The following is a 24,533-nucleotide window of genomic DNA, read 5'->3' on the forward strand; positions in this document are numbered from 1 at the left end:
TCATCGCCATACTGGCATATCACCCAGCACCATGGTATGGGGTGCCATTGGTTACACGTCTCGGTCACCTCTTGTTCGTATTGACAGCACTTTGAACAGTGGACATTACATTTCGGATGTGTTACGACCCGTGGCTCTACCCTTCATTCGATCTCTGCGAAACCCTACATTTCAGCAGGATAATGCATGACCACATGTTGCAGGTACTGTATGGGTCTTCTTGACACAGAAAATGTTCGACTGCTCCCCTGGTCAGCACATTCTCCAGATCTCTCACCAATTGAAAATGTCTGGTCAATGATGGCCGAGCAACTGGCTCGTAACAATACGTCAGCCACTACTCTCGAACTGTGGTATCGTGTTGAACCTGCATGGGCAGCTGTACCTGTACACGCCATCCAAGCTCTGTTTGACTCAATGACCAGGTGTATTATGGCCAGAGGTGGTTGTTCTGGGTACTGATTTCTCGGGGTCTATGCACCCACACTGCATGCAAATGTAATCACATGTCAGTTCTAGTATAATATATTTGTCAAATGAATACTCGTTTATCATCTGCACTTCTTCTTGGTGGAGCAATTTTAATGGCCAGAAGTGTATTTTGTCAATCAGACTTTGAAAGTTCTTGGTAACTTTAGTTGGAAAATTACAACTGTCGTCAGATTACAAGAATCAAATAGATGTTCTAGATCTGCTTCACCATTGCTTTCATTTAGCAAATCTACATTGAAATCACCTGTAATTATTAGATCCTTGGATTCTGAGTACACTTGTGATAAGACAGAATCTAATTGCCTCAGGAACACCTTTATATTACCTGAGGGAGCTCTGTATAGTGCTAACACTACAATTGTATGGTCACTTACGGTATATTCTTTGCCACATATTTCAATATCTTGTTCAATGCAGTGACTCTTTAAATTCAATGTTCAATATGATATGTTATTTTTTAAGTAAATTACTACTCCACCATTCTTCATGATAGATCTGCAGTATGTGTTACTAGACAGTAACCACTGAGCTGTAACATTTCAACATTTCTCATGTGGGGTTCACTAAAGCATAAAACATCAGCATCTTTTATCTCTTGTGGGTCATCTAAAAGAACAGAAATTTCGTTAACTTTGTTTATAAGTTCTCCTACACTATGGTGAAAAATTGTCATAGGTTTGGTATTTGCTGAAAGCAGCTGCTTTCACCTAAAAATATTTGTGGACTAGGAAACAATAGGCTCATTGTTAACTGTTTTGTGGAAATTCTGAGCTTGAAAATTAGTCTGATGGGATTGCTGGAGCCATTTAAGGGAAATAGGTTCCTAGTGAGGAGATATTTTGTTGATTTCTTTCATGATTGCTGCATTTAAAAGAGTATTTAAGGTTTGTTTACCTGACCTGTCAAGGTGCATGCCTTGTCTAGTAAACAACTCTCTTCAAAAATTACTCGTACAACACAAGTATTGCTAAATTGTTTACAAGTCTAACACCATGTTTGTCCTGTTTGGATGCATTTTGTAATAACATCACCATAGTTCATGTTTCTGCATTTACTGCCTGCACATCAGAAAGACACGAATGCAACACTAATCCCTTGTCTATACATCAGTGCTGATATACCGAAACTGGAGTCATGCTACGTTGCATATACACTGCAGCAACATCCTCAAATGGAAACTTTTTGATTGCCCCCAACATTTTCAATGAAACTTTTTATGTTCTTGTTTATGCACAATGCAACCTTCTCTTTGACCAGACAGGGAAAAATGCTGCAATCTTCTGGAAACAATACCCCTGCTGCTACTTGACCACAGTTCCTGAAGTAACTTATCCTTGTCTTATATGAGTAAATTCTCCACTTTTTTGTGTTGTTGGTTTTTGAGACTTCTGTTTTGATAACACGATAAACTATTCACAAGTTGAAAACTTGGAGAACTGTCATAATTACAAAAAAGAGGTTTATTTACGAAAAAGATGCTATCCTGGAAGAACATTATTCTTGACAAATAGGTAATTCTGTTCCTGTTTTTGTTGTGATTTACATATTGGACTTGTTATAAATTTATTTTAGAAATGCACAAAACTAACTATTGCCATAAATATCACTATGCATTATAATTAATTGCAGTTGTGGTAGATAAACACCTACTGCTGTCATCCACAGAATTCAGATAATGTGGAAACATGTTATTCATCTTTCTGGTGTAATTAAGCAATGGTCAGCAAAGAAAAGTTGCAGTGTATTTGCTCTATAGCCCAGCACAAGCATACTGTCAAAATGTATCACACACCAATGCTAAACCACAACCAAGTACCTGCTGTAACACCTTCCACATCAGCAGCCTGTGAAAGTAATTTTAACAATCATCTACTACTCCCTCTACACACTTCTTTTCTACAACATCAGTACCTCTGGACAACGCTTGTAAAAAATGCAGAGTACTGAAAAACTATCAACACTTTTTCACATCCAAAAGCACAACAGAAAGAGAAAACTTCACTCTGTAAAACTTTGGATTTTAGTACTTGATTGCTTTTGTCCAGTGGAGCTACCACAAGTCATTGAACATTTAATTTTTCAGCCAATCTGCTCTTTATTTAAACTGTGATGGGCATTGATCTCAAAAATGAACATTTCTACTTGTTGCTGCCTCCTGTGAAGATTGAACACCCACTGCTTGTCATCCACTACTATTTACCTCACATGAGTGCCAAGAAAAATTTCCGTTGACATTATGGGAAACCCTCTGATGCTTAACCATTTCGTGGTTGATGGGTCATGTATTTCCCACTAACTTTGAGCGCCAGTTCGAGTGTCACGATATATGTTACCCAGCTCTGCATGTCTAGGGACGACTGTACTGAACCTAAGAAAAAAATCGGGACTGCACTGCAAAGGCAATACAGAAGCGGTGACTATTTTTGTTGACTGGCGTGTATATATGGCTGCTGCAACGCCACTTATATGTGTCATTCTTCAGTTTTCATCATTTCTCACTTCCCAGCGATGTCTGAAGTAAGTAATTCATCTTATTATTAACTTAATAATCATTTTTTAGTACAAATACAGTGTGGAATGTACTTCTCAGCAACCGTACTATCTTATAATCGAAATAAAATTAGTGGGACACATGTGTCCCAGCAGGCATTATTTGTAAAGATTAGCAAGACAACTGATTAATGGGTATTCATCCAGGAAAAAGAGGGGATCAATGCCCACTTCCTTCCCAGTAAAGAGAGGAGTCTCTAGTGTGCCAGATGACGTCCGGCTCGTGAATGTAGGCAAACATGTACCGAAAGACAGTGGCACTAGGAAGCGATGCAGATTCTGCAGCACAAACTCTGAAGAGAAGAGAACAAAAGTTGTTTGCACTGCTTGTGGTGTACCACTCTGTGTCACACCATGTTTTTTCAAGTTTCATGCCATGTAAAGTTTTGTAAGTATTGATCATGTATCATGAAAACTGAAATGTAATGAATATTTTTTACACTGGCTCTACACGAATAAAAAGATTACATGCATGTATAATTTGTAGTTATTTTATTCTCTGCAAAATCCTGCTTATGGGTAAAAAAATAAAATTACAAAATCAGTCAGTCAGCAGAAAAGCTATCTTGCGTTGGTTCATGGGACATGTGTGTCCCACTTCCTGTTGTGAAAAAATGGAGAACTTAAAAATATTTTGGTGGTGAAAATATAGTAATGGGACTGAAAAGAAACTGTTATCACCTTAATATTTTAAAAATCTATAAAAAATGAATTTTATCCATGTTGTTGCTGTTGTGGTCTTCAGTCCTGAGACTGGTTTGATGCAGCTCTCCATGCTACTCTATCCTGTGCAAGCTTCTTAATCTCCCAGTACCTACTGCAGCCTACATCCTTCTGAATCTGCTTAGTGTATTCATCTCTTGGTCTCCCTCTACGATTTTTACCCTCCACACTGCCCTCCAATACTAAATGGGTGATCCCTTGATGCCTCAGAACATGTCCTACCAACCGATCCTTTCTTCTAGTCAAGTTGTGCCACAAGCTCCTCTTCTCCCAAATTCTATTCAATACCTCCTCATTAGTTATGTGATCTACCCATCTAATGTTCAGCATTCTTCTGTAGCACCACATTTCAAAATCTTCTATTCTCTTCTTGTCTAAACTATTCATCGTCCACATTTTACTTCTATACATGGCTACACTCCATACAAATACTTTCAGAAACGACTTCCTGACATTTAAATCTATACTCGATGTTAATAAATTCTTCTTCTTCAGGAACGCTTTCCTTTCCATTGCCAGTCTACGTTTTATATTCTCTCTACTTCTACCATCATCAGTTATTTTGCTCCCCAAATAGCAAAACTCCTTTACTATGTTAAGTGTCTCATTTCCTAATCTAATTCCCTCTGCATCACCCAACTTAAATCGACTACATTCCATTATACCCGTTTTGCTTTTGTTAATGTTCATCTTATATCCTCCTTTCAAGACACTATCCATTCCATTCAACTGCTCTTCCAGGTCCTTTGCTGTCTCTGACAGAATTACAATATCATCGTCAAACCTCAAAGTTTTTATTTCCCCTCCATGGATTTTAATACCTACTCCGAATGTTTCTTTTGTTTCCATCACTGCCTGCTCAATATACAGGTTGTATACCATCGAGGATAGGCTACAACCCTGCCTCACTCCCTTCCCAACCACTGCTTCCCTTTCATACCCCTCGACTCACATGACTGACATCTGGTTTCTGTACAAATTGTAAACAGCCTTTCGCTCTCTGTATTTTACCCCTGCCACCTTCAGAATTTGAAAGAGAGCATTCCAATCAACATGGTCAAAAGCTTTCTCTAAGTCTACAAATGCTAGAAACGTAGGTTTGCCTTTCCTTAATCTTTCTTCTAAGGGTCAGTATTGCCTCACGTGGTCCAAAATTTCTACGGAATCCAAACTGATCTTCCCCGAGGTCGGCTTCCACTAGTTTTTCCATTCGTCTGTAAAGAATTCGCATTAGTATTTTGCAGCTGTAACTTATTAAACTGATAGTTCGGTAATTTTCACATCTGTCAGCACCTGCTTTCTTTGGGATTGGAATTATTATACTCTTCTTGAAATCTGAGGGTATTTCGCCTGTCTCATACATCTTGCTCACCAGATGGTAGAATTTTGTCAGGACTGGCTCTCCCAAGGCTGTCAGTAGTTCTACTGGAATGTTGTCTACTCCGGGGGCCTTGTTTCGACTCAGGTCTTTCAGTACTTTGTCAAACTCTTCACTCAGTATCGTATCTCCCATTTCATCTTCATCTACATCCTCTTCCATTTCCATAATATTGACCTCAAGTACATCGCCCTTGTATAGACCCTCTATATACTCCTTCTACCTTTCTGCTTTCCCTTCTTTGCTTAGAACTGGGTTTCCATCAAAGCTCTTGATATTCGTGCAAGTGGTTCTCCTATCTGCAAAGGTCTCTTTAATTTTCCTGTAGGCAGTATCTATCTTACCTCTAGTGATATAAGCCTCTACATCCTTATATTTGTCCTCTAGCCATCCCTGCTTAGCCATTTTGCACTTCCTGTCGACCTCATTTTTGAGATGTTTGTATTCCTTTTTGCCTGCTTCATTTACTGCATTTTTATATTTTCTCCTTTCATCAATTAAATTCAATATTTCTTCTGTTACCCAAGGATTTCTAGCAGCCCTCGTCTTTGTACCTACTTTATCCTCTGCTGCCTTCACTACTACATCCCTCAGAGCGACCCATTCTTCTTCTACTGTATTTCTTTCCCCTATTCCGGTCAATTGTTCCCTTATGCTCTCTCTGAAACTCTGTGCAACGTCTGGTTCTTTCAGTTTATCCAGGTCCCATCTCCTTAATTTCCCACATTTTTGCAGTTTCTTCAGTTTTAATCTACAGGTCATAACCAATAGATTGTGGTCAGAGTCCACATCTGCCCCTGGAAATGTCTTACAACTTAAAACCTGGTTCCTAAATCACTGTCTTACCATTATATAATCTATCTGATACCTTTTAGTATCTCCAGGGTTCTTCCATGTATACAACCTTCTTTCATGATTCTTAAACCAAGTGTTAGCTATGATTAAGTTGTGCTCTGTGCAAAATTCTACTAGGCAGCTTCCTGTTTCATTTCTTAGCCCCAATCCATATTCACCTACTATGTTTCCTTCTCTCCCTTTTCCTACTCCCGAATTCCAGTCACCCGTGACTATTAAAGTTTCGTTTCCCTTCACTACTTGAATAATTTCTTTTATCTCATCATACATTTCATCAATTTCTTCGTCATCTGCGGAGCTAGTTGGCATATAAACTTGTACTACAGTAGTAGGTGTGGGCTTCGTGTCTATATTGGCCACAATAATGTGTTCACTATGCTGTTTGTAGTAGCTTACCCACATTCCTAGTTTCCTATTCATTATTAAACCTACTCCTGCATTACCCCTATTTGATCTTGTATTTATAACCCTGTATTCACCTGACCAAAAGTCTTGTTCCTCCTGCCACCGAACTTCACTAATTCCCACCATATCTAACTATAGCCTATCCATTTCCCTTTTTAAATTTTCTAACCTACCTGCCCGATTAAGGGATATGACATTCCACGCTCCGATCCGTAGAACGCCAGTTTTCTTTCTCCTGATAATGACGTCCTCTAGAGTAGTCCCCGCCCGGAGATCCGAATGGGATACTATTTTACCTCCGGAATATTTTACCCAAGAGGACGTCATCATCATTTAATCATACAGTAAGCCCTCGGGAAAAATTACGGCTGCAGTTTCCCCTTGCTTTCAGCCGCTCGCAGTACCAGAACAGCAAGGCCATTTTGGTTAGTGTTACAAGGCCAGATCAGTTATCCATGAAAGGGTTAAATAGCCTTGAAATGCCTGTAAAAGTATTCAGCTTGCTCTGACAAAATACCCAGGTGTCACCTACATTTAAGCTTAGAGGAATAGGTCCTTTATTATGATGGCCCAAGTGCAAATGTCTCCTCCAGAAATGACTTAAATGCTTTCTTTCCAATGACTGCCAGCTGCTGTCTGAATATCATAGATCATTTTTCTGTGGCATCTGCCTTAAAAGCAAGGTAAATAAATGAAAAAAACATCCCCCCTCAAATTAAAACATGGCTGCAGTAATCCACAACTGTGTTTCCTTGTTCCTGTAATGCACAGAAACTTTATGTTCTGATACATCTACTCTCCACAAGCCACATACAGCGTATGGCAGAGGTTAATTTGGGTATCACTGTCACTCCTCCCCTTTTTCGTTTTTGTGCAGGAAGAATGATTGTTGGTAGGACTCCATGTGAGCTAGAGTCTCTCTAATTTTACATTCATGGTCCCTTTGTGAGACCTACATAGAATGAAGCAATATATTGGTTGACTCTTATAGACATGTATGCAATCAGAATTTTAACAGCAAACCACACGGTGATGCAAGACATCTCTCTGACAGCGTCTGCCAATGGAGTTGGCTGAGCATCTACACAATGCTTTCTTTTTATGTCTGACACACGATACACACTCTCAAACTGAACTGACTAATTGTTTATTCACACAATTCTTATTATTTTAACAAACAATTTAAATGGAGAGTCTTCTGGATTAAACACCTAATAAACAAACACTTTTTCTGTAATTCATAGATGGCATAAAAGGCCATCCTTGCTACTGCCAAGAATGAAGTCACTTAGAGGGAACGAAAGTTAAATTCTGAAATGCTATTAGTCCACTCATCTTTAATACTAAGTTCTTTTATGCGTACGGGTGATGTAAAAAATTTCCTCACTAAAATCCCCAGAATGATGTCCTGGACCAGACCCACCTAACTGGTAGGGTACAGTCCCCGGTAGAACATTGTCTTGGTCAAAAAAGTGGCAGTGAACAGTGGACTGGACGATGAGAGCTACAGTGGCAGCAGCTCTGGTCATGATAATCAGTTCCAGGCAGGTGATGTCACTGCCTTCTGCTGCTTCAGCAAGAGCTTAAATCCTCGCTTCGGGGAGGATTACTTCATTTTGACTGGCTGCAGAGCTGGGCTGTGGAAGCAGAACATAGTCCTAATCTGTGCACACTGATTCTAGCTGCATGCAACGATTGTGGAGTCAGCGTGACTACCGGAATCGCCCTCTGCTGGTCTCCCTGCTGACTTCTTTGTCCACAGCACTTTCGCACTTACTAAACTAACCTTTGATAAAATGCACTGCTCTTCTTTGAATCTTCACTACTTCCTGTATTAGTCCTATCTGGTAACAGTCCTACACTTTCAAGCAACACTCAAGTTTTGGTCAAACCATGGTTTTGTATGTCCTTTCTTCCAATGAATCTATGTTTCCTTTTTAACAGAAAACCAATTTGTCTCAGTTTCTTATGTTCGTTACTACACATTTGAAGTCATGAATATTACCTTGTTGGATACCACTGTACAGTGGCCCCTGCTGCTGTGGGAACATTCCCTGTTGTGGAGGTGGCTGCAAACCCGGTCCTCCATGCTGGGCTCTCAGTTGCTGCCTTTGAAAGAAAGATCCACCAATTAAATTTTGGTTATAATAAACAAATATTTAAGTGACAATTTGCATTTTTTTCTATTAACTCCAAATGGTATACAATGAGAAATGGAATGTGAGAATAAAGCAAAAGGGAAAATGGAATAAGTATTCCACAGATGCTAATTACTGACTGCATTTATCTGACATGCTGGTTCCTAACAAGACAGTATAAAGCTTATTTCAGTTTCTATAGTAATGTGTCACATCAGCAACAACTTTAATCTTGGCACATTTCAGTGCACTTCTAACCAAAACGAACACAGACTCATTTATTTTATGATTCCTTGTCCTAAGAACCAAAGAAATTGTATACATATAATAAGATGAACCATGATCTCTGTTATACGCTTTACATATCTGAAATGTACGATAAGCAATAACTTCTTGGCTATTAAAAGTCTCTAGCCCTGATACTCCCTCCACTTTATCACCACAAACTAGAGCCACAGTAACCCAACCGTTACCATGTGCACTAGCATTAGTATTAGTAAGTGTAAAATTCAGTATGCATCCACAGAACACTGAAGGACCATGAAGAATAACTTGTGCACCTACTTCGTAGCAATAGATATATTATCAATAGCTTTATACACGCGTGCGATGCTAAGTAATACTAGTAGCGTTGCGCTAGAACACCCAATGGGCAATGCAAAGTACCTAGAATGCCGCACATAGTACACTAGTATATCGATGATATATATTATAGCAAACCGGCAGCAAATGAATGTTTATACATATATAGTTTTGATTATACTGCAGCTCCCCCTATTGTCATGGTTCCCCTCTGAGATGTCAGTGGCTGTTGGTGAATCTGTATCTGGATGACTTGGGATGGGTCATTTACCATGACCCAATAGGTTTCTTTTTTGCTGTTGTGTAATATTTCTTGGAACACAACCAATTAATGATAGTAACAGTTACTCAAAACATATTAAATCCCTCTTTTAAGACTCCTAAAAACTCCAGAAGATTGAATGAACAATGGTGTCATGGAGATTATACCAAATGTCCCTCTTCCTTATTTTTTATTTGCGTAGCATTTCAGAGTTTAAATTTGGCTATCGTTTAGATATTTTGTAGAAGGGTAACAATTAGTGGAAGTCAAATGAAACCAAGACAGATGGAAAAATAGTAAGTAAACTGTTCATTATTTCAAAAGTAATCACCATAAATGTTAATACATTTATCTCACAATGAGACAAGATGGTCAATGCCTCTATCAAAAAATATTTGTGTTTTCCTGCAGAACCACGACTGTATCCACGCATGCACCTCTTCATCCAAAGCAAATCGACAGCCACACATGTTTTCCTTCAGGGGTCCAGAAATATGGAAATCACATGTGGATACACTGCGACTATGTGGAGGATATGCGAGGGCTTCCCAGCAAAACTTTTGCAGTGTACTGGAAACAACCTTGGCAACATGGGTGGATCCACAAGGTTGTTGCTGCCTGATGTGAGTATATTCCTTATTGATCTGCTGGTATACAAAGGGCAATGAAAATACTTGTTGTATGACACTGTTATAAGTGTAGTTATCTATTCTGTGTGTCTTTAAATAATGGAAAAGTCTAACGGTACTGTAAACTAAAGTCACATCATATTCTCTAGATGTTTATAAGATTTTTTGATGTATAGTGTTACTAAAAAAAGAAAAGGAACTATGACACAATACAGGCTATCCCCAAGGATGAATAGTCAATATTCAGGGATATGACAGGAACATACATTTTGAAACAAAAGATTTCATAGGGACATATTCTCTATTCTGAATGGTTTCCAAGATAGAGTACATTTAATATATATTTGTTTCTGGTCTAGTGGCTTGCACATGTGTGTCTTACGTGAACTGCTGGATAGGTCTTGGTAGTACAATTAACTGCCCACCAATACCGCCAGACCTTACACCGTTTTGTTTATTGGATTGGATGAAATCTGCAGTGTACAAATGAAAGGTAAATAGCACAAGATGAAATGCCTGATCACATCAAGTACCCTGCAGCCTTCATTAGGGAATGTGCAGCGGTACTCAGATAAGCAACAGATGTTCTTCCAAGAGTGCATAAACGCAGTGAAGCTGATATTGGGATATCTAAACATTTCTTGTGAACTGTACAACAGCTGTAATGTGATAATGTACATGATAATGCTCAGAGGTGAATGTGTTAAAAACATGTGCTTTCCAATTGATACATTGTAAAATGCATATTATAATGTTTACTATCTGTTGTACATGTGTAAATCTGACACTGTACTGAATACTACAGAAAATAAATAACAATGTACATTAAATGAGTTCAATCTCAAAAACCATTTGGAACAGGGCATATGTCCATATGAAGCTTTTTATTTCAAATGATTGTTCTTGTCAGATCCCTGAATACTGACTATTCCGCATGACACCTTGTATATGACTGTTCCTTAACATATGGCAGCAATTCACTTTATACCATCTTAAATGCATATAATATTAAACACAAAACACTTCTTAATGTTATGCAAAATTATATTTATTTAGTCACAAACCAGCTATCAGTTTCTTACCCCATCTTCAGGTGACAACTGTAGATCACTTAAGAAGCCAAAAGACAGTTCACACTAAAATAAATATAATCTGGCAAAACGTTAGGAAGTGATTCCTATTTAACCCTTGAATGGGCATGCCTATCTACAAAATGGGTCAACCACAAATATCATTGTATTGTACCATTCTATTGTTGTTTTACAACTGCAAGCTCATACCTATTCCATCACTACTGCTTCAGTTTACATAGTGCTAAGTTATCCTGTCATACATAGAAGAGAGCAGCAGTAATATAAAATAAACAGCGAGCTAAGTGAGGAAAAATTTGTGATCCTTGCAAGAAAATGACCCAGATTCTGAGCTAGTGACACAATCCCACAATGAGGCAGGAAAATACAAGATAATTAGCAATTGAAAAAGTGTTTGGCTGGACTATGATGCAGCTGCACTGTTTAATCCTTCGAGTGGGTCATTACTGTGGGGTAATACTCGTATTGGGCAACAGAGTGATGTAATGAAAGTTTATTTTACTATTGTTTAATTCAACTGTGTTTAACTCATATAAGATGCATTTATTTTATCATTGTTTAATTAAACTAAGATTCAACTGTGATATTGCTCATACACGTTTACCTTGGTAACGTAAAGACAGCTATTCCTGACATGTGCACAAACTACACCACACACTCACTTGTGTTATGAAAACGGCACGCCTGCTCAGGTGTTAATATCATTATCCTGTTCTGCCAAATACCAACAGAAAATTCAATTAATGTTAAATGCATAGCTTTAAGATTTGATTTTAATCTCCATCCAAATCAGATGTCTCACTGCTTATTTATTAATAATTACTCTTTTTCATAACCACTATCCCTTGGTGACATGGAAAAGGTCAAGTGATTTGTTGCCACTGTGGAATATGAACTTTAAAGACTATTATATTCCACTATTTGTATTCTATTTCTTCCTGCATCTGGGCTCTCTTCTAAGCAAACATCAAATATTTTCCAATACTTACTCTGAACTATTAGGTAAAAGTGCAGATTTTAAGCCCTGGAGCATTTAAACACTTAATCCAAACCATGCAGGCATATAAAGAGTTAATGAAGTCTATTACAGACAGTGCAAGTGTTACTGAATGTAGCAGTAATGTTTTGCCGCACCACCCGAGTTTACAGCTCTTCCACCATTTAATGAACAGTGTGGAGAGTGAGACAAACACCAACAATTGTAATTACATTTTCAGGCTTGTCAAATCTCTGACCCCGAAAGACAGGAAACCCTGAACTGTACCATCTAATACAAAAATTAGAGGCATAAACAAATCTGTTGGAATGTGAGTGTCTATATTGTTCTATATGCTGGAAGAACATCTGTTACCAAAGACACATATCACTGCTGTCAGGTCAGAATTTTGGTAGCTGAGAAAGGGTCCCAATAAAATGTGTGCTGGCCTCCCAGGGTTTAAGTAGGAATTGAAAATATAAATATTTACGTGGACACAATTATGCAGACACTCTAATCAGGGACATTATAGTGAGTGTTACTCCTAATGAAGAAGTGGTGAACTACATACTGATGAAATCAGATCTGCCTCTGGTAGAAGCAATGTGAGCAGCTGAAGCCTATGAAACTATCCACATAGCCCAGAGTTTGTTTATGATGGAAAAAGATGTTGTAACTGTCAGCTCTCTGGCATTGGTCACGCAGGACTTTACGCGACTTCTGGTTGGGAGCCCACCTGTTCTGCAGCTTGGACAACCTTATGAAGAGCCATGCCAGTGGTGGTGATCCATGCCAGCAGCAGAACCATTACCTAGCTGTAAACATTGCTTTATATGCCGCACATGCTGTGTATGCTGCCAATGGTGCACAAAATGTCACAGGTGCTGCAAAAAAAAGGTCATATGCAAGAGATATTTTTTAGCAATTCTAATGCAGATACATCCCAACTGATGGCAGTGCACCAAGTGAGTGATAATTTACAGAGAAACGGTCTTCTCACAACAAAACCCAGCAAATGTAGTTGAATACATTCATAGCAAACACCCTGTAAAATTAGTTCTGGACTCTGGTACTTTCATGTCCTAGGTAAACTAATCTTAAACTGACTTATTTTTAGGGCAGACACCCTTGCAAACAGTCTAGACAAATCTGTGGACCTAGGGATATCATAAGGTGGCTTTGGTAGGAAAATTTCCAGTTTTCTTACTTAGAACAAAGTCACACTTCGAGTAAATTTCCTTGAGGTACCTGAAAATATTTTCGAGATAAGACTCTTTTCATTCTTTGGAATTTATGATTCGTGAAACAGTGAAAGGACTCAAATGCAACTTGAGCAACAGCCAATGATAAACTTGGATTTCAACTCTCAGCCAGTGGACTCAAACAGGTGGAAGATTAAGTCATGGCCACCACTTGTGTGAAGATGTTGCCCAAAACTGCACCTAAAACACACTGCAGTCTTCTATAGTTGGAGTCACGAATGATGGAGGTCCAGTTTAGGTTTCTTCTGCACCTACATCATGCATTTTCCAATAGCCAATGAACATTCAGTAGTTTTCTGAGCACTCTGTCATGAATCTTTAGTCAATGCCAGCATTAAACATGAGCACAGCAAATTATCTAGTGATTTTTTATTTCATTTATTGCAAACTGTCATTGTTGGTGGTGGTATGCAACAAGTTCTACACAAGTGTGCAAAAGAGATAGATTGTAGGATATGTACTTTCTTTAGCTGCAAAGCTCTTGTATGTGCATACCACAACAGCCACTTGGAATTGACAATAATGCAATCTCTGACCATGCCTCAATCTGTGCAACCTGCCACTGTTTGTGAATTGGACTATAGCAACTTGCATAGTGCTTCATGCCTGCCCATCACCATACCATCTTGGCCAATGCAGCTGGTCACCAAGGCTTCACCATTACAGTTGGGCACCTCAGCATGGGCTTACAAGCTCATATGCTCCTCAACTAGTATCTGCAGGACAATCATCACTCGCCAAGGGTCCATGATGTGTCCCATCACCACCACCTTCTGCGGCATCAGCTACATCTACATTTACATCTATACCCACAAGTCACCATGCACTGTGTGGCAGAGGGTAGTCTGCATACCACTGTCACTTCCCCCGTACTCAGTTCCAGTTGCAAATACTTCGTGGTAAGAATGATTGCTGAAGGTTTGTCCAATGACTCTCAGTCTGGCATCTGTCTTACTTGCGATTAATTTTATGGTGTCCAGACTCCTGTAAATTTTATGAAAGTAACTGCTTCCAGTGGCTGCTCTGTAATTGTATAACCATACGATAAAGGGTATTTCTTCACTATATTCACAATCCATTACATTTGTTTATGCAAAGGGTCTACTGCCACTCCCTGCACCAAGTGACAATCCTCTGCAGGCCTACCTGCATTTTGTTTAAATTTTCTAGTGTCATAACTTATCAGTATACACTAACAATTTACTGACAATATTTTGACAGTACAAGTGTCTGTACTCGAAACACAGTCTGATTTCGCTGCACGTTGATTGGAAAGTGTTCATCGGAGTACCTCAAACTACTGCCTAGCCTAAAAGAACCCCCGTGTGCTCTCCAGAAGTACTCTGCTACCTGAGAAACTGCTTCCTTTGGGTAGTAAACACCTTAACTCTATCAAGGGGAGTCCTAAAATTCTTCACTCGATAATGCAGGTTCAAAAAACTGCAGTCAAGACCGTTGCAGAGTTGACAAAGCCTTTGGATGAGACTCTCCACTCAGCTCCAAACCAAAGGACCTCGATCAACTCTTGGAACAATGCTGCAAATTGCAGAGTCCACTTGCACCCCACACATGAGGCCAGCAGACTTCACTTCCGCTGGCTGATGGTATGAACTGAGGATGGCCTCAGAACCCAAGTGACAGGCATCACTGGTGCAACATGGGCCACAACTTGCAGACAGCTGCACCACAACTTGCAGACGACAGCACCCTGCACGTTCAATAGCCATAGGGAAGGCCTCCTCCACATATTGAGAGACATGATGAGTGCATTGTGGATTTCTTCCCATCCCTGAATGCTGTTTGCTAAGGGGCTCCATAAGGCACCAGACACTGGAGCTCTCCATAACTAGCAAAGATCCTGCCCCCCCCCCCCCCCCAATCCTGTGCCTGCTGATACCCTGCTGAAGGAGTGACCACCTGTCCATGCACAGGGTGAATGGGTAAGGTCAGATGGCCAGCCTCCACACTGACCTGCGATCCACCATGTCGGGTGCAATGGAAGGCATCTTGGGTGAAGAACCCTTAAATGAAATAAGCTGCACTTGAGGTGTCTCATGCGACACACAACATTTTCAACCACCACTATACCATGAGGCAGCAGCCTGAAGATAACTGACTGTAGCCAAAATAGTCTTCAGTTGTTCAAACTGTGGCTAGCTCCTCCTGTATCCGCACATGATATGCACATTTCCTATTCATCCCAGCACGACTAACTTAAGACATAAATTATAAAAGCACACAGAGGAACCCAATTACCCAACTTGCTACCCTCCTAATGTGTCACCAATGGAGGCTCATGCCTTACTGAACTGTGTAGCTGGCTGTTCAAAAGGAATGATAACTGTGCTACACACTGCGCAAATATGCACTTCACAGTTTCTAAAACATGAGATTACACCACTTAAGTAAAAAGACAAGCATGGACTTTAATAATTAAATTATGAAGAAAACACAGAAAAAGCTAAATGTAGCTTCTACTTTGCTGGGGAATAACAGGTGACTGCTGGAGCCTGACTAGACCCCTGCAACTCGACACTGTATATAACAGGATGTACATGTGAACAAGGAAAAAAAAATTCCCTGATTTCCTGGTCAAAAATACATTTTTTCCTTGGTGAAAATACAAATTTCCCAGGTGAAAAAACACATTTTCCCAGTGAAAATATACATTTTCCCACAGGAAAATGCACTTTCTCTGTGTTAAGTAACAGCATAGTTTCCCTCAGAACTGTAAAACTTATCAATCATTTGAACTGTAAAGGTTTTATACAACAATGTAGAACTTCTTGGCCATTTAGGAAACAAAACCCTGCAAAAAGACAACTTGTTTTGGAAAGATCCTTGATGTATGATGCATATTTTATTACTATGAAAGTATAAATACGAATTCCACCAAGCAAAGTATGTCAGTTTCCGAAGCACTAAAATCTAGTTTACTATGCTTTTATGTCGGCCAATCATAGCTCACATCACGTTGTTTCGCCAGCAAATGGCAGCAGATTAGCATAGGACATGTGATGTAGTCAGTCAATAGCAACATCACTGTTAACCACCGTGAACACACAAACAGATAATGTTCATGGTCTAAATTAATGTGCATATACTACTGCTACAAGAGAAGCTAAGCTTTCACATAAAATGATTTTGTTTTTGCTTGTGTAACCCTTTAAGTGCAAGAAAAATTTTAAATAGTGACATAAATGTCTGGTCTTCCAGACCCAAAATTTTTCTAAGAGGCTTGTACTCAAAGTCGTAAGTTTTGAATGAGAGTCAAATGTTCTGTGATTTAAGGAATTCATTGCACATTCTCACACATAACATAATTCATCTGGTGACAAGGAAATTTACTTTGCAAGTAATGCTTCTCAAAGCACAATCCTTAATATTTTCACGCAACCTGTTAGAAATAGGTCATTTGCTCAGTTGCCAGAGAGTATCAAAAGACAGGTGTTACTCTGCATGTGCAGCTACGATGACATAGGAAGCCCATGCCTGGTGTTTGCTCTGCTCATACACCTTTTGTCGCATTTGTATTTGGAATTTTTTGTGTAGCAGGGCATCAGGTGACCACATGCAGGATTGCAGCATGCTATTCAGAGAGGGCATAAGGAGTTATTGCACTTAGGGCAATTGTTTTATCCTCTCCTATCCAGATAAGGAATGCAAAATTAGAAAGCAGTCCTTGGCACAATATTCGTTCCAAAACTAGACTTTACAACTGAAAGTATCCTAATATTTTGCTATATGGTGACTTTGACATAGAGGTTGTTTTTTTTTTTTTTTTTTTTTTTTTTTTTTTTTTTTTTTTTTTTTAAAATTCGTACTCAGCAATACTGTTATGTAGCAGGTTTACATTCACACAGCAATGAAAAAACTAGTAAGATGGAATGAATACAAATTACTTGGGAAAGAAACCTGTTGTGTGTCTACACCAGAACTAAGAGTCTGTGTAAAAATTAACAAGGTTACCTGTGAAGCCAAGACACTGAATAATTCGCACTTTGCATTCTATTCCGGGAATACAGTGATAAAACATGGTGTGCTTCCAGTCTATAATTTACTGAAGAATGGCATTCTGTAAATTTAAGATGTAAACAACACAAATTAAGAAATAACGTGAAGCCTAGAAGAGGTATCAGACAAGAGCTATAACATGTCTCATAATCGAAAAACACTGTGTTTCACAGAGAGTAGATATGTAAAATTCTGATAAAGTTCTTCAGTATGGTTCTTGGGGAGTCAATTTTGGGTTATCATTACTGTATTACTGGTATCTCACTTTTGATGACATAATGCCATACATGCCATAAGATGAAAATTTGTGCTTGAAATTCAGCAAACAGTTCAAATTAACTAATAGTATGGAATGAAATACTTCATTTCAAATAAATTGACACCCTGAAGGAAAGATGAGTAAAAGAGAAATTTCTTTAGCAAATTGACAAAAATAGCTTCACTGTTCTGCAAAGTGATTAATGCTCAATTGGCAATAATCTGGAAATAAAATAAAATCAGAAGACTGAAATGTATTTTAGTCTTCTGTAATTATGTGAACATATTTTAATTCATCAGATAGCTTCCAGCCACAGAAATCCATTTTGTTTTCATTTGATGTGAGAGCTGTAAAAGAAGAGAGAACAACAAAACCATGAAACATAAATGTGGATCAGGTGGAGAGTACTCTCCATAACTCCAACTTCTCTGTGCATGTGGAATCTGGTTGCTTGGACGCACCGGAAAAGTTTTTCTGGGTAGCAACTTGCTGCTTGCAGCTACTGCTTGTACATCTAACAGACACACTTAAGCAGCAAGAAGCAGGCACAGTGCTGGTCATATGTGACTTCAGCTCTGTGCATGCACATAAGCCTGATGGCAATTACTCAAAAGACCCTAATTTAAACAGTTGTGATGCCACGCTAATCGAAAGCAGTTTGTCGTTACAAAGTATTGCATAGGCTTTGTCCTAAAGACGTTGAAGCATTTTGCTGTTGGCAAATGATAATGTGTGCACTGTTTTTGTTGTTATAACAGTGCATTTTCTTTGCAACTTGAGTTTTATATTGGAGTTTTTCTCTCGTTTATGTTTTATTGCTGCAGTATTATTCTGCAGGTGACAGCTAAAATAAAATCCGTCGTTACAGTATCAGTTCTCACCAGTCAAATTTAAATCAAATCCAAAACAATGAAAATTCCCGGAATTCTAAAAAATTCCCAGGTTTTCCCAGGGTGTATACACCCTGTGTAGGTACTTCGTATTTTCTGTTTCTAAATTATTGTTTTACAGCTGCAGTTACAGAAATGGTTACATTTAAATAGCAGTAAACACACTACATTGCTCTAACAAGGAGAGATCCTTGGTGGTAGGATAGACTTTTTATAGTCATCTATATGGCGATGCACATTAAGATCCTGGCTAGAGCATCTTAACCATTCACCCTGGTGGGCCCCTCATTTACAAGTTACTGACAAAAAGAAAAATTTCAGAATTTTTCATAACATTCAACACGGACTGGCTGCATGATGTAATGGATAGGGTAAGGCCTAGTTGTGCAGAAAGTTGTGGCTTCAAATCTCATCGGGTTCTTTAAATTTATTTTATTTTATTTTTTAATTTTTATAGATTTTTCTCTTATCACTACTTTTATTCAATTAACTGGTTTAAATGGAATTTTTTATTTCTATTCCTTTGATACATCATTTTAATCATCATATCAACTTCTCCTTTTGTGCTCATTTTTCTTCCCATAATTCTTTTCCTGTGTGAAATCTTTGTTGATGTGATTTTGATTACTTTCACATACTAATTTTGATTTAATTTGTTTTGTCTTATCATCCTATTTTTTGACCATGTTATTGCATTCATTATTTCTATTTCTCATTCTGTTTGAATGTCATTTAAATTATAATCCTTTCTTCTGTTTAAATTTTCACCTGTGTTCATTTGTCCAAAGTGCAGTAAGAATTTAGGCTATGTTTTAAATGTTCATACAACAATTACCATACAAAAAATGATCATCTTTAACCAAAAATACCTTTTTACACCATATTGTGAACAGTATTCACTCTGAAATTTATGTTAACAGTTTCAACCTAAGACAGTTATTTATTCATTCATTCACACATCGTATTCCATAAACTCCATCATGAAGGAGACACACGCGAGACAGATGTCAGGTTATACACTAACAGGCCAAGAGAAACCACTGCTTGACTAGTTCTGTAAATTTACTAACAACAAGAAATTGTGACTAGAGCTAATCTACAAAAGCTGATAATTGTGGTAAAATCAAACAAGGCAAAGACCACAATGTAAAGACTGTAAAATATTTCTGCTTTTGACCAAAGTCCTTCTTCCCAAATAGAGAACGCATGCGCAATCATGTGCCCCCCCCCCCCCCCCCCCCCCACACACACACAAAAGCATCACATATTCACAACAAGTGCAACTCACACAAACATGACCATTATTTCTGTTTCATGTTTCAGAAGAAGCACTTTTTTTTGTCCAAAAGCTAAATGGTTAGCAGTCTTTTTGATTGTGCCTGTCTGTGACTCAACAATTCCTCTATGAGGTGAGCAGCAATCTGTTTTTCTCATATTGTTGATAATTGTGGTAATTACTTCTTTATTATTTATAAACAGCTACCTCGAAAAAGCTTTCATAGCCTATATGAGGACACTGTACACAAAATCTGTTTGGGTACTAGGTTTGGTAGGCAGGCACTCATGAGACATTCAATATATTGAGAACAGGAAATTCTCATCCCTGAGTGGCCAGGCTTTATGGAAGTGATTTTTTGGTGTGGAAGGGGTGACAGCTGACAAAATGTAGGTACTATTGGTGGTTAGCGAGCCAATGATGGACAGAGGTGAGTGTTTGGAGCCATCAAAGATGCGGATGTCAATGTCCAGGAAGATGGCACATTGCACAAAGGAGGTCCAGGTGAAGCAGAATGGGGAGAAAATGCTTAGGTTGTGAACAACTAAGGATATGATGTCTTGGCCCTGAGTTCAGATCTCAAAAGTTGAAATCCTTCCTGGATGAGCATCCCAGACACTATTCTCATAAATTGTTCAAACTGTTGACATCTTACTCCCACCTTGGCCACCACTACTCATCAACACTCACAGTGAACCCCTCTCATCAAACCTTCATTAGCATCCATATCCTGCCTAGCTGATCTTTTCAATTTGTCACATCCTCCAAAATTTCCTCCCAACATCCCATGAAATCCAGAACCCCAACAAACATAAAACACTGCTCTTAAACATTCCACCACAACCCTCAATCCTACATAAGTTTCACATCTACATTTACATCTACATCTATGTGATTACTCTGCTATTCACAATAAAGTGCGTGGCAGAGTGTTCAATGTGGCTTCAAGCTGTCTCTCTACCGTTCCACTCTCGAAAGGCACTTGGGAAAAATGAGCACTTAAATTTTTCTGTGCGAGCCCTGATTTCTCTTATTTTATTGTGATGATCATTTCTCCTTATGTACAGGGTGTTTCAAAAATGACCGGTATATTTGTAACGGCAATACAAACTAAACGAGCAGCGATAGAAATACACCATTTGTTGCAATACGCTTGGGATAACAGTACATTTTCAGGCAGACAAACTTTTGAAATTACAGTAGTTACAATTGTCAACAACAGATGGCGCTGCGGTCTGGAAAACTCTTATAGTACGATATTTTCCACATATCCACCATGCGAAGCAATAATATGGTGTAGTCTCTGAATGAAATTACCCGAAACCTTTGACAATGTGTCTGGCGGAATGGCTTCACATGCAGATGAGATGTACTGCTTCAGCTGTTCAATTGTTTCTGGATTCTGGTGGTACACTTGGTCTTTCAAGTGTCCCCACAGAAAGAAGTCACAGGGGTTCATGTCTGGCGAATAGGGAGGCCAATCCACGCCGCCTCCTGTATGTTTCGGATAGCCCAAAGCAATCACACGATCATCGAAATATTCATTCAGGAAATTAAAGACGTCGGCCGTGCGATGTGGCCGAGCACCATCTTGCATAAAACACAAGATGTTCGCAGTGTCGTCTAAGGCAGTTTGTACCGCCACAAATTCACGAAGAATATCCAGATAGCGTGATGCAGTAATCGTTTCGGATCTGAAAAATGGGCCAATGATTCCTTTGGAAGAAATGGCGGCCCAGACCAGTACTTTTTGAGGATGCAGGGATGATGGGACTGCAACATGGGGCTTTTCGGTTCCCCATATGCGCCAGTTCTGTTTATTCACGAAGCCATCCAGGTAAAAATAAGCTTCGTCAGTAAACCAAATGCTGCCCACATGCATATCGCCGTCATCAATCCTGTGCACTATATCGTTAGCGAATGTCTCTCGTGCAGCAAAGGTAGTGGTGCTGAGGGGTTGCCGCGTTTGAATTTTGTATGGATAGAGGTGTAAACTCTGGCGCATGAGACGATACGTGGACGTTGGTGTCATTTGGACCGCAGCTGCAACACGGCGAACGGAAACCCGAGGCCGCTGTTGGATCACCTGCTGCACTAGCTGCGCGTTGCCCTCTGTGGTTGCCGTACACGGTCACCCTACCTTTCCAGCACGTTCATCCGTCACGTTCACAGTCCGTTGAAATTTTTCAAACAGATCCTTTATTGTATCGCTTTTCGGTCCTTTGGTTACATTGAACCTCCGTTGAAAACTTCGTCTTGTTGCAACAACACTGTGTTCTAGGTGGTGAAATTCCAACACCAGAAAAATCCTCTGTTTCAAGCAATAAACCATGTTGTCCACAGCACACTTGCACGTTGTGAATAGCACACGCTTACAGCAGAAAGATGACGTACAGAATGGCGCACCCACAGACTGCGTTATCTTCTATATCTTTCACATCACTTGCAGCACCATCTGTTGTTGACAATTGTAACTACTGTAATTTCGAAAGTTTGTCCGCCTGAAAATGTACTGTTGTCCCAAGCATATTGCAACAAACGGTGTATTTCTATCGCTGCTCGTTTAGTTTTTATTGCCGTTTCAAATATACTGGTCATTTTTGAAACACCCTGTAGGTGGGTGCCAATAGAATGTTTCTGCAATCGGAGTAGAAAACTGTTGATTGAAATTTCATGAGAACATCCCGTCGCAACGAAAAACGCCATTGTGTTAATGATCTCCCCTATTACTCGGTAATACAAAACGAGCAGTCCTTCTTTGTACTTTTTCAATGTCATCTGTCAGTCCCACCTGATGTGGATCCCACACCGCACAGCAATTCTCCAGAATAGGGTTGACAAGCGTGGTCTATAAGCAGTCTCTTTAGTAGACCTGTTCCTCCTCCTAAGTGTTCTGCCAATGAATCGCAGTCTTTGGTTTGCTCTACCCACAATATTATCTATGGGATCATTCCAATTTAGGTTATTTGTAATTGTAATCCCTAGCATTTAGTTGAATTTAAAGCCTTCAGATATGTGTGACTTATCGCGTAATCGAAATTTAGCTAATTTCTTTTAGTACTCATGTGAATAACTTTACACTTTTCCTTATTCAGGGTCAATTGCCAATTTTCGCACCATACAGATATCTTATCTAAATCATTTTGCAAGTCGTTTTGAACATCTGATGACTTTACAAGATGGTAAATGACAGCATCATCTGCAAACAATCTAAGGTGCCTACTCAGATTGTCTCCTATGTTGTTAATATAGATCAGGAACAATAGAGGGCCTATAACACTTCTGTTTTACTCGATGACTTTCCATCTATTACTATGAACTGTGACCTTTCTGACAGCAAATCATGAATCCAGTCGCACAACTGAGGCGATACTCCGTAGGCATGCAGTTTGGTTAGAAGACACTTGTGAGGATTGGTGTCGAAAGCCTTCTGGAAATCTAAAAACATGGAATCAATTAGACATCCCCTGTCGAAAGCACTTATTACTTCATGAGTATAAAGAGCTAGTTGTTTCACAAAAACGATATTTTCTGAAACCGTGCCAACTATGTGTCAATAAATCGTTTTCTCAGAGGTACTTCATAATGTTCAAAGACATAGTTTCAGTCTTATCTAAAGGCCTGACCTTCAGCCCTACACCAATGTTTAATCATGTTGGACTTGTCAAAGACCTACTCTCCTTCACCTGATTTATACATTGGAAACATTTCTTTGCTATCAATCCCTCCAATCAAAGCTACCCTAACCCTGAAATTGAACCTTGCCTCTCTCCCAGTTCATACCACCATTTAACTAGACCTTCTCCCCCACTTAACAACCATATGGTAACCTTCCATGACTTCAACAGGACAAAGGTTGGCCACTGACATCCTCAAAAAAGATCTTCACATTATCAACCTTCCTGCAAAGGCTTCACCACTGTCATGATGAATCACCTAGACTACTTGACAGAAGGCTTCCACTAACTATTTGGCTCCTCCATCTCCAAGTTCTGCCATAGTGATCCTATCCCAGAAGTCCGACATATTTCCAATCCCTGATGAAATCCGTGGGCCATCCCAGAATCTCTGCACTGAGTCCATTTCCCTCTTGACCCCAACAACAATCTGCACATCCACCTTTTACATGCTCACAAAGATCCACAAACCCAACAATCCTGAATGCCCATTGTAGCTGGTTATTGCTCTTACTTAAAGAATTTCAGCTTTTATTGACCAACATCTCTAACCAACTGCCTGAAGCCTAGCCTCACACATCAGTGATACTAACCACTTTCTCCACTGACTCTACAACATCCCCCTCTCTTTATCTCCCGTATCCCTACTAGTCACTGTTGATACCACCTACCTGTACACCAACATCTCTCATGCCCGTGGCCTTGCTGCTATCGAACCCTCCCCATCATCCTACAGTCTCCAAACCCACTACCTCATTACTCATACAAATTACCAATTATATTTTCACACACAACTACTTCTCCTTAGAGAGGAAAATACCCAAACAAATTTGTGGCACAGCCATGTGTACTCATACTGCACTCTCCTATTACCACTTTTTTATGGGGAGACTTTCCTAGGCTCCAAAATTGGTAACTCCTTATTTGGTTCAGGTTCACTGATGATATTTTAATGAAATGGACTCTGCAGCAAGACATCTTATTGTCATTCCTCCACACCTTCTCACCTTCCTGCTTCACATGGTCCTCCTCAACCATTACATGCAACCTTCCTGATGTCGAACTCCCTCTCTT

At 39.3% G+C, this 24,533-nt stretch overlaps 1 protein-coding gene across 4 annotated transcripts in view; it reads right to left on the bottom strand.

Annotated features, from left to right (window-relative positions):
- LOC126336849 (mediator of RNA polymerase II transcription subunit 12) overlaps positions 1-24,533 on the bottom strand; it is a 356,148-nt gene that overhangs the window by 29,639 nt on the left and 301,976 nt on the right. For all 4 annotated transcript variants that reach the window (XM_050000939.1, XM_050000937.1, XM_050000940.1 and 1 more), the window contains one exon: positions 8,409-8,512. In XM_050000939.1, the coding sequence (XP_049856896.1) occupies positions 8,409-8,512 (104 nt within the window). The remainder of the gene's footprint in view (positions 1-8,408; positions 8,513-24,533) is intronic.

This window comes from Schistocerca gregaria, chromosome 2 (genome assembly GCF_023897955.1).
Source record: "Schistocerca gregaria isolate iqSchGreg1 chromosome 2, iqSchGreg1.2, whole genome shotgun sequence".
NCBI lineage: Eukaryota > Metazoa > Arthropoda > Insecta > Orthoptera > Acrididae > Schistocerca > Schistocerca gregaria.